We start from the raw sequence: 11,375 nt of genomic DNA on the forward strand, positions 1-11,375 counted from the left end.
GCCATTACAGCAAAACCAGCTGTAATTAAACTCATTCTGGGAAGAATTAAACAACAAAGCCTGATGGGACTCTAGGGAAGAATTAGATTTAAGTAAGAGACAGGGTGAGTAAAGGCACTGGAGCTGCAAATTTCTTCTGTGTCATTAAGCAAGTCTCAGGCTCATCCAGTTCTCATCCATTCCAGAAGACAGGAATACTTTGAGACTGACAACTTTTTTTGGGGAAGAAACGAAGCTTCTCAAACAGACCACTGAGGTAAGACCAAAAAGCTTAGACAAATTAACAGTTAAGTCTGTCACTCACCTTCTCCACCTGAGAACTTGGGTGTTGTGCCACAACACACAGCTATCAGTCTGCACATCTACCCTACTCCCAAGATTCTTTTTATGAGCTTATTCAAACATAAAAATAAGCACCCAGAGCAATTTTAATGCCAATTCAAGTAGGGAAGGAGTCACACCAAAAACTGTTCTCAGAAAAATCACTTCTGGGCAGACCACAAGTATCAGCCACATGATAATGATCTGAGGCTGTTCCATGAATGGGGGTTTTATAGGGAAGCAGCATCTTGAGCCTAGAAGGATCATCAGGGATTATTCTCAAGGAAACAAAGCTCTAGCTAGCTGAGAGTAATTCAAAGATTTATGAGGAGTGCTGCAGTTTAATTTCTCACTGAACTGCTTTCATGTACTTCTAAATGTACAGACACATCAATTAAGAAACATCACACAACTGATATATTAGTTTCTATTTAAAATACTACTTAAATTCTATTTAATGTAGTTATGAACCCACTGTGCCAGCAGAATGCTCTTTCCCAGTAACAGAACCATTGCCAGGTGAGTTAAAAGTGCATTTCAAAATCCATTCTACTTGGAAACCTTTGTATCAATCTAATTCAAGTGAAAAAAAAAAACTCTATCAAAAGTAAATTAGGTCTTTGAAAACTTGATTAGTATTTTATACAATAAAGAGTGGTAACATCTTTGAAAAAATAATGTAGATGCTGCATGTTTGGCATGGACCACTTGCCTGGGGTTTGATGAGCTTTAGTGATGAGAGGGATGACAGCACAATGTCATCTAGAAAACACAGTTTTCCCACAAAGAAATTTGGAGAGCAGTAAAATCTCAGAAGAGGAAAGATAAATAACCTGAATGTGCCCCCATGAACTGTAAATCAAGTTTCCCTTTTACTGTGGAACAATTTACTCAAATCCTCTCAGGAAGGATCAGTGGAATAAAAAGATAAAACTGGCTATATAAATGTCAGGCTTTATTTGAGCTCCCACTGCAGTACATTACTCGTGTACTTCAAATGAATAGAAAAAAACAAAACAAGAGAACAAAATAAGAAGATTGCTGAAGAAAGATCTTGGGGTTAGGACTCCACTTTGGCAAGGGGTATATTGTCCACTTCGTGGATGCCCTCCTTGTCAATGAACCGGGCGTTGAAGGAGGTCAGGTTGAGGATGAAGCGTTTCTGGAGCTGTTCAGCAAAGGCAAAAAGAAGAAATGAGATTCACTCAAAGCTTAAATAAAAGAGAAGAGTATATTTTCAATTTCCACCCTGGTTCTAGTGACCTGAAATACTAGGAACTAGAGTGGGTTTTTTCACTGCTCAGGAGTGAATTAGTGGGAGTTTGTTGTAAGATGGTGCCATTAGACAAACCCTGGGTAGAGATGTAAAATAGCCAGGCCTCTTAACAAGAAAGACATTTAAACAGGAAAACTAGAGTGGGCTAAAATTTTGGACACAAAGTGTACATATCACAAAGATACTTCAAACAGGATCTCTTTGGAGCACTTCTTCTTGATTCAAATCTACATTCAAATCAATCTCCTAAAGACAAGGATAAAGACTATTTTCCTACAATAAAAGCCTTGGTGTCTGAAATATCTGGAGTCTAATGTTGACACTAAAACTGGTCATGAACTTTAAGGTCAAGGCTTTACCTCAGGTATCACTTCACAAGTTGGAAAAGAATTAGTATATGCTTCTAAGAGTTCTTAAGTGTAACACAAGTGACAAGCATGCTGCAGTACATTCAGAAGAAACATAAGAGGAAAAAGTCTGGATCAATATTATGCTAAGCACGCAAAAAGCTCAAGTTTACGTTCTGGAGGACGTGAACCGTGCAAAGGCAATGCAAGTGCCTGTAAATCCTTTTCCTCAGTAGCTGTTCCACATCTGGCCAGTGCCTTTATTACCCTTCTGGCAAAGGCAGCAAGAAATGCGACAAGAGGAACAGGAAAGTATCAGCGAATGAATGCAAACAAACATTCCTTTCTCAGGAGCATCAGGGCCTGAGTTCGGCAACTCACCTCCTCTAGACATTTCTTTAAGAGCTCCACAGCTTCCTCACGTGTGATATCTGAAAGGGAAAACATCCACAGATTGATTTCATTAGAGGCCATCTCTCTCCACAGAAACTTTTATTAAATTTAAACAACTTTTCAGCTGAGCACCAAAACCTCTCCTTCCCAGCTCACAGAAAACACTTTCCAGATGTCCTGAGGACGCCCTGCACCACAGTGCTCACGCCCCAACAAGCCATTGAGAATCGATTTGTTACAGGGAATGGGAAGCATGACGGAATTCTGCCTCCCATGGCCAGGGCCTGGCTCAGAGAAGCACAGCCACCTCCCTCTCCTGCAGTTTATTGCAGCTCTAAATCAGCTCCAGCTGCCCCAGCCGGCTGCGAGTCCGGGGCAGGAGGTGGAGATGGGTTTAGTGGATGTTCCTGCTGGGTATGAGCTCAATAAAGGACAAGGCACGTGTGGGATGCTCCTGCTATTCTCACACTTCAGGATAAAATCCAGCACTCTATAGGGGTGACAAGCCATGACAATGAAGTTCATTATTTTCCTCTGTTCCACAAGGAATGGTGAAAATGGAACAATAGATTGTTGAGGGACATGACTAGAAAACAAACAGGGTTGGTGGGTCTAAAACTTCTTTCTAGGCTTTGTTCCAGACCTACATCCACTGCTCAGGCAAGTTAAATGAAAATGATCAGTTTATAGCTACATTTTTTGAAGGAGGTAGATGAAAGGATTTCTAATCTCAGAGCAGAGATAATAACTTAAACTCAGCTTTGCACACAGGAGTCAAATAGTTTGTAGCTAAAGCCAAAGATGTCAGATTAACAATATTCTGTGTATTGCACATTTCCATATCTGCACAGTGGGGATGGGGCCATGTATCTTGGCACTGGATTATGATGCTAAAACTAAAAGTTTAGACAGGTACAAACATGTGCAAGAGTTATGATGAGCAGCTGCCAAGTGCACAGAACTGTGAATCAGTCTAAAACCTCTCTGTTGCCCACAGAAGCTGTGGCTGCCCCATCACTTCTCAGTGTCCATGGCCAGGCTGGACAGGGCTTGGAGCAGCCTGGGACAGTGGAAGGTGTCATTGCCCATGGCAGGAGGTGAAATGAGATGAGCTTTAAGGTTCCTTCCAGCCCAAACCATTCCATACTCTGTGATTCATCACCACCACTTCAGAGTGCTGGAGATGATCTTGCTAGGAATATCTTTTCATTTGAATGTTTTTAATTTATCACACATGAAGCCAATCCAAGATATGGAGCAACAGCATCTGGGACTGACCTCTGAATATTGATACTCTGGGAAAATGTACATGTCAGAGCCAACAGACAAGCAAGAAGATAGAGCTGTCAAACTTATTTATTAAAAGCAGACTACCAGCTGCCAATTATCCAGGAAAGTCTAATCATATTTTAGAATAACTGAAATGTCCTTTAATCCCAGTCTGTTATGCTGCAAACAGGAAAAAAAATTAAGGAGTTGACTAGTTTTCTGTTACCATGCTAGCAAAACCAAAGGCAACCTTTCGAGCTCCATTTATCTAAGAAAAAGTCAAGTTCCAATCTGTTGCACCACAGCAATGCCACCTGATTCAGCAAATGTCAGTCTCACTGGTTAATAAATTCAAGGCCTGAATTGAAGCAGGAGAATTTTCCTGTCCAGTGGCTCCACTCACCTGGCTTGTAATAGCGGTCAAGGATGCTGAGGGTAAGGAATGCTCCATATCCATGTGCTGCAAAAGGAGCCTTGGCCAGAGCTGCCAGGTAATCCATGTAGTACAGGGCAGGGCCCTCGTGGTCATCATAGCCAGCCAGGAGAAGGTTCACATGGTAAGGGGTCTGCCAAGAGAAACGATGTTTTTGTTAGAGCACTCACAGCACATCTCTGAATCCTGACTCTCTGTGCACCAGGGAACAGCAGCAGAGCTGATTAGCCAATTCCTCATCATAAAATGCTACATCAATCCTGTCTGCAGCACATTCTCAAGCTAAAAGTGATCAGGTCTTCTAGTAACATGGACTGCACAAGCAAATAAAAACATAGAACTCTTATTCTCTTGAAAACCAGTGTGTTTGAGGGGTTTTTACAGCTTTCACAACACACTCAAACTTTAAAAAACTTGAATGAAGTTTCCACACCAGATTCTTTCATCTCAACATAAAAATTGTGGATTTTTACTGCTGACACGTGAGCACAAGGTGAACATTTTGCAGTTTGTAAGAAGTCTTTGTTCATTTAACCTGCCCTGTGCTCTCCTCCCACTCCCCCTCGCAGTGAGCAGAGCCCGTCTCAGCACGTGTGAAAGCTCTCACACAGTGCAGTTACACACAGTGTCCTGTGCACTGGCAATTTGGTTTTTATGGCATGTACCAAGTTTAATCTTTAATATTTGGCAGTTTACTCCACGTTCTGGGTTTAGAGTTCCACCATCATGAATAAATCAGACATCTCTTCTCCTACATCTCCTTCCAAGATCTGTACTTTGTAAAACCATGAAACACACGTGCACTGTATTATGTTTAAACACAGGATCAGAAAAAATTTGGGCATTGTATGTATTTTTAAAAGCAGCTTTTATATACTTCCAGTATTTCCATATCTACACAATGTTTCTTATTAAATTAATTGTCCTAACAGGATATCTCCAAACTGCTGGAAAACCTGGATCAACAAAGCAACAAAACAAGAAAAAAAAATTATGATGCAACTACCAGATTAAAAGAGCAAACAAAATTTCACCCTAAAGCCAAAACATTAACTGCATCATAGGAAAAGTTCATTTTGATACTCAATACAGTAAATTTCCACACACACAAAAAAAAAATCCCATGCCACTATATTTTTACTTTCAGTCAGTATGAAAGAATAAAGCAGGCTACAGTTATATATAAAACATCACTTTAAATTGTGTGATTTAATCTTCAAAGCATCCAAGAATATTTGGAAAGAAGTTACCATGCAGCTGTATTGGTTTAATTAGGCTGTATTTCATCATTTATTTATTCTGAAACATCACACAAGTTGATATTTAAGAGCCATGACACAAGATCACTCAAATTATTGTGTGACTTGGAATTACCAACATTGGCATATGCGAGATACTCAACCATAAATAAATGGTGTTATACAGACTTAAACCCATCTGTAAACTGATTTTCAGTTTTAAGTTCTCCTGCTAATGGTCTCTGAGACTTCTTAAAACTCAAATGTAAATAATTATCCCCCATGCCTTATTACTCTAGAAAGGCAGGATTTAAACATTAGCAAATATACATAATCTATTTACTACTTCCATGATTATAAATGAAATTTGCAGTGTAACACCTCAAGGCTGGGACTGGAATTTCTTGTACATCCCAATCCTTTTGTCCATTCCTTCCTTGACTTCTCCAACTCGGTCCATGCCAACAATTCTCAACTCTTGACAAGGCTGGTGTAGTTAAAAGGCCATCAAATGAGTGATGACTAACACTCCAGGACATTATTTTTACCCCAAACTTCCCTTCCTACAGAAGCACCATTTCTCATCTCAAGTAGTTTTGCACTTGGTGCTGTTTGATTTAAAATAACGACAGCAATTAGGAGATGTGTGAAATTGTTCAGAATTTACAGCTGAAGAGCACAATTGTGCCAAACAGCCCAAGCCCAGCTCGTGGTGACACAGCCCTGTGACATCTGGCGGAAGGCAAAGTCACAGCGAGGGGGGAAAGGTGGGAGCAGGGAAAGCCTCCTGCCAAGTGTGGACATGGGGAGAGGGAGCTGAGAGCTGCCTTTGGAATCCAGCCAGACCCTGTCACCTATAATTAAACAGCATCACAATCAGAGACTGAACTTCATCACCTTTGGAGGGCAGGGAGCTTTTTTTCCTACTTCCCCCCCCACACACACAACCTCAGCAGTGAGATCAATGTACCAAACACTTTTGCACCAAACTTTTCTCCACCAAACTTTTTACTTCTCAACTATTATTTTCCTACTCCTAACAGGAGGCACTGGCATGTTTTACCTTTTAATTTTTATTTTCATGATCCACATGATTACATTAGTAGCCTCCAGGAATCCCTTATGCAGTTTCAAGCACCAGTGTTAATCCTTCTGGTACATTATGATGAAAATGTAACAAAATTCACAGGAAAAAAAACCAACTCTGATGGCAAGGCTTGTTTTGTAAAATTCTAAATGCCACAAACAAACCATGAAGTGCTAAGTTAGAGAAAAAAGCTTCTGCCTGCAATGTGGAGATCAGTGTAGTGTGACAGCAGTGTCAGAGAGCGCCGCGCGCCCTGGGGCGCTGCCATCTGCACCAGAGCAGCGCTTTTGTCTCTGGTAAATAAACACATCTGCCTCTGCCAGTGTCCTCCCCACGCTGCTGCCTTCTGGAGAAGGTGAGCTGGAAGACAGGCGTGAGCTCAGCAAGGAGTGGAGCCACAGGGAGGAGCAGCCCCCAAGGGACGTGGCACAGAGCAAGACAAAGGTGCCACATCAGTGCTGCCTCCTGATGGGCAGGTTTACCTAAAAGCCTGTTAAAGGTACTTTAAATCATATGTAAGAAATAGCTGCCTCTGCTGAAAGGGACAGGACACTCAGACTTATCTGTGCAGGTCATGGCCCTGAGATGAGCCATCAGCACCAAGGCCAGGCCCCAACAGCATCACTGCTTCACATCAGCCTTGAGAACTGCACAGGAATGCACAGAACACACACAGACCTTCCAAATCACACCTCAACACAAGCTAAAGCAAACAGCATCACTGCCAACCATCACCTGCCAGCCATGCAGCTGGATTAAGCCATTTAAACCAGAAGAGCAGTGTGGAATCACAGAATATCCTGAGTTGGAAGGGACCCACAAGGAAAAACTTCTACCTGCAGCTACCTATCCGTGTCAGAAATCAGAAAAATAATCTCTGGCTGTTCCTGTGCATGAGTTCTGGAAGAACTCTCACTCAACATGTGTAGTTCTCAACAATACAGCTCTGAGGTTAATACTGGCCTTTATTTGCTACTGTAAAACCTGACTTCAGGCCTGAGCAGTGCACTGTTAGAACAGCAACACAGTTTAACCCACACTCTATCCTTGACAGAGCTGAACAACTTCATTCTCAACATCCTCTTTCTTCCTGTTTTCTTTCATGTAGCACATTACATTCTTCTCAATGAAATGCTTCCTAACCTTAGATCATTAAAGGTTTGTTTGCCCCCTCACAGCAGCTTTTCATACTTTGAAAATCACCCTGGGAAACATCACTAATTGCAGTTCAGTAACTTGAAAACACAACCCCAACTTGAATGTGGTATTTACCAAAAAGCCTCATGCTGCTGTTTACAAAAGGCACTTGTTTTCCTAAATACATCAAACAGCTTTGCTCTATGAAATCATTTTCCAAGAAGATTAAACGGATTTGGAGCATTTGCATGAAAACCCACAACCTTATCTCGATGTTCAAGAAGTTTAATTCACTTCACGTCTGCAGTGTGTGACAAAGTGTTTACTGGGCCCAAGGCTGGAATTTTAAGTCTATGGCTGTATCAGTTATTGATAAGTGATGTGATAAGTTTTTAAAATAAGCAAATCAAGTTCTATTTTACTAAGACATTCTTTTAGCAACGTGAACTCATAGAATCTCAGAATCAGTGATGTTGGAGAAGATCTCCAAGATCATCGAGTCCAGCCTGACCCATCAACCCCTTGTCACCCAGACCAGAGCACTGGATACAACATCCAGTTGTTCCTTGACTCCACTAAACCCCTGAGCAGCCAGTTCCAAATTCATCATCAAAGACAGCAGCTCCCACCTTTTTCAGACTCCATTATTTGAGGATGGAAATGCTGCCTGGAACCTGTGCCAAGATCTCTCAGCTTTACTCACCCGACTCCGGAGATAGTCCGCGAGGTTTCGCCGGGTGAAGTTTGCAGCTGCAGTGGGAGACAATTCATAACCTGAGGAGAAATGTGACAAATATTTATTTGGTAACAGCCCAAATCATTCATGTTTCACCTTCCCATGCCTTTTTTGAAATAACAAAGTGTTCTTTAGTGACAAAATGTAGTGCCTTTTGTTTAATTCTGGTTTATTCTGAAAGCTACAAGCATAAAGAGGGTTCTCAGACTCTGGGTATTTCATATCTGTATGGACCATAGAAATATATGGCTTCAAAAAATTAAAGTATTAAGGACAAGGAGCTTGACTTTTTTGTCCAGTATAACAAAAGAACTGGTGACAGTTAGCATGCAATGGACGTATTAAGAGAATAATAAGTCTGTCAGTAAAATATTTGTGTCATTTATATTGCAAAGAAATTTGCTAGGATTTGGATAAACTATTTAATTTATACTGTTTATACAATCCAGACTCTATTTCTGCATCCTGCCTGAATTATCACCTTTGCTGGGCACTAAAAATGCAGGAACCTTTACAGAAGGATTGAGAACAGCACTTTCCACCAACATTCACCTGGGAACCACCCTTAGCTCTGCTCCCAACCCCCAGGGCCTGTCCTGCTTCACTCACCATTTCTCATTTTGTAGAGCTGAACATTTTTCTGGATGTATTCTGCAAACTGCACCGTGTCTCCAGGCTCCCCCACACACAGCAGTAAGATCTTTTCACTCATCTTAAACATTTTGTCATGGTCTAGGCAGAGAAAAATAACGTTGAGTGCCATGGTCATGAGGAAGAAAAAATTATTTTGCTAATATCCTGACACATCAGGACTTTACAGAAGAAAGAGATTTGGATAACTGCATCATGACCTGGAGCACCAGTAAAAAGCCTTTCTGAGCACAGACTGACATTTGGTGTCTCACAGCTGGTGACACAGAACACAAGAGTTGTTAAAGTGAAACAGAGCCCTTCAGGAAGGAGGCATTCCAGAAACAGATCGTATTTCCCACCTTAGAAGCAAGGTAGGAAATAATAAAGCTTCACACAGAATATTGTGTTCAAAGCATAAGGTTTTGCTTCCCGGGATCAGGAGTAAGAATTTTGCTCAGTGACTATTCAACTTTATTCAAATATTCTGCAACAGAAGCAAATAATTCAATATAAAGCTGAAATATCAACACATTGAGCAAAAGCAATCTTAGGAAATCCAGAAACGAATTCCATGTCAAATGATGCCCTTTTACTTATATCCAGCAGTCCCAAAAACCAGAAGTTTACATGAATGAAGCTTTTCCAGAAACATTTCTTTTGCTTGTCATTTTTTTGAGGAAAAAACCAAACCAAACTACCAAAGAGAATGAAAATTAAAGTAATGATTATAAATCATAATGAAGCTGACCTATAAGCAGGAAATTAAGGAACAGTAATCCATATTTTTTAATGTAAGTGCAGTTTAAAACAGTTTTAAGTTTGTGTTGAGGGGATCCAGGTTGTTGCAATGACAGTGCTGAAGACAATCCTGTGCTCACACAGATTCTCCTCTCACTAGAGCAGGTATCTGGCACTTGGATATCTCAGACAGACACTGAGGAGCTGTTGGATTGAAGGGAAAATCCCTTTTCTCCACTGAGGGCTTGCACAAACACCAAGCCTCCACCTCTGAGCTTCCCCTCCAGCTCACTAAATGGTGCTGAACAATCCCTGCTGCAAGGCAGGCACCGAGTGTCACAATCCTCTAAAATTATGTCAGAAGTCATCACAGCACTGGAGCTGCTCTCTGGAGCTCAGGGAAAGCCACTGCCACTGCCCAGCCCTGCAATCCCAGACTGGTTTGGGTTGGAAAGGAGCTCAAAGCCCATCCCCTGCCATGGCAGGGACATCTTCCACTGTCCCAGGCTGCTCCAAGCCCTGTCCAGCCTGGCCTTGGGCACTGTCAGGGATCCAGGGGCAGCCACAGCTGCTCTGGGCACCCTGTGCCAGGGCCTCCCCACCCTCACAGGGAACAATTCCTTCCCAATATCCCACCCATCCCTGCCCTCTGGCAGTGGGAAGCCATTCCTTCTGTCCTGTCATTCCAGGCCCTCGTAAATTGTCTCTCTCCATCTTTCCTGAAGGCTCCCTTCAGGTAATGGAAGGGGCAATTAGGTCACCTAGAAACTTCTCCAGGCCGAAATTGATTTACAAATAAATAGTCTAAATATAGATCTGAAATGTATGGGTTCTCCCCCTCCCAACAAAAGCAACTAAATCTTATGTTCGAAGTTCGTATTTCTTACAGCTTGTGAACAAACCTATTTGGAACCAATATTAACTCAGAAACATTATTTAAAGTGATAAAATTTTTATTTTGTATGTACCACCAGCTTTCACAACCTCTAACAACCTCTATCCCTGTGCGGTTTTTTAACCCTTTTACACTGCTGTGCAGAGCGAGGTTTGGGATCACAAGCCAACGCTCACCTGAACAGGTAAATTAGGCTGACAACCCTACACAGAGCGGTCACACTCGGCCACGACTGGGGACTTTACCCGGAGCAAGCGGCGATTTAAGCCCAACTTTGGCTCCGTGCTCCAGAGGCCGCCGGGCACTTCCTACAGCCACTACACCTCCCTGAAGGGCCCGGCAGAGCTCAAACCGGCACTTCCTACAGCCACTACACCTCCCTGAAGGGCCCGGCACCGCTCAAACCCAGAAACCTCCCCGGGAACAGCCTCCCCTCAGCCCGAGCGCCGGGCCCGCCGCACCCAACCGCGCACACCGCGGGGCCCTGCCGGGCCAGGGCTCAGCACGGGGCTCCGGCGCCTTCCAGGGTCTCACCGTGCTTCATCTGGATGATGCTGGTGGCCGCCACGGTGTCCGCGGCCACCAGGACGTAGTCGGGGCCCTGGATGCCGATGAGGTACTCCATGGCCGTGACACAGCGCGGCCCGGCCCGCCCCGCCGCGCCTGCGCGCCCGCGCGCGCCGATGGCGTCACCGCTCGCGAGAGCCGCCCGCCCGCGCGGGGCCGGGAGCCCTGAGGGGACTGGGGAGGTGGGGGGGAAGGAGTTCCATCGGTTTGGAATTGCAGGGTGGTTAAAGGTGGAAAAGGATGGGGTGGCCTCGAATCTGAGGGGAAAGAGTTCCATCCCTTTGGAATTGCAGGGTGGTTAAAGG

At 43.2% G+C, this 11,375-nt stretch overlaps 1 protein-coding gene across 1 annotated transcript; it reads right to left on the reverse strand.

Moving 5' to 3' along the window:
• Positions 1–1,255: 1,255 nt before the first annotated feature.
• Positions 1,256–11,173, reverse strand: PSMB2 (proteasome 20S subunit beta 2). The gene is made up of 6 exons (XM_066564810.1): positions 11,038–11,173; positions 8,847–8,969; positions 8,205–8,275; positions 4,010–4,172; positions 2,326–2,375; positions 1,256–1,489 (listed from the first exon to the last, which is right to left on the reverse strand). The coding sequence occupies exons 1-6, from the start codon at positions 11,126–11,128 to the stop codon at positions 1,382–1,384; spliced, it is 606 nt and encodes a 201-aa protein (XP_066420907.1). The 5' UTR covers positions 11,129–11,173; the 3' UTR covers positions 1,256–1,381.
• Positions 11,174–11,375: the final 202 nt, after the last annotated feature.

Source organism: Molothrus aeneus, chromosome 23 (genome assembly GCF_037042795.1).
Source record: "Molothrus aeneus isolate 106 chromosome 23, BPBGC_Maene_1.0, whole genome shotgun sequence".
NCBI lineage: Eukaryota > Metazoa > Chordata > Aves > Passeriformes > Icteridae > Molothrus > Molothrus aeneus.

What these genes read in the sequence shown, in the direction of transcription:
- PSMB2 (XM_066564810.1), bottom strand. Translation starts at nt 11,128, where the DNA reads ATGGAGTACCTCATCGGCATCCAGGGCCCCGACTACGTCCTGGTGGCC. An exon ending in GCTCTACAAAATGAGAAATG is followed by an intron (nt 8,276 to 8,846) that starts GTGAGTGAAGCA and finishes ATTTCTCCTCAG; the next exon opens with GTTATGAATTGTCTCCCACT. An exon ending in TGACCGCTATTACAAGCCAG is followed by an intron (nt 2,376 to 4,009) that starts GTGAGTGGAGCC and finishes TTTCCCTTTCAG; the next exon opens with ATATCACACGTGAGGAAGCT.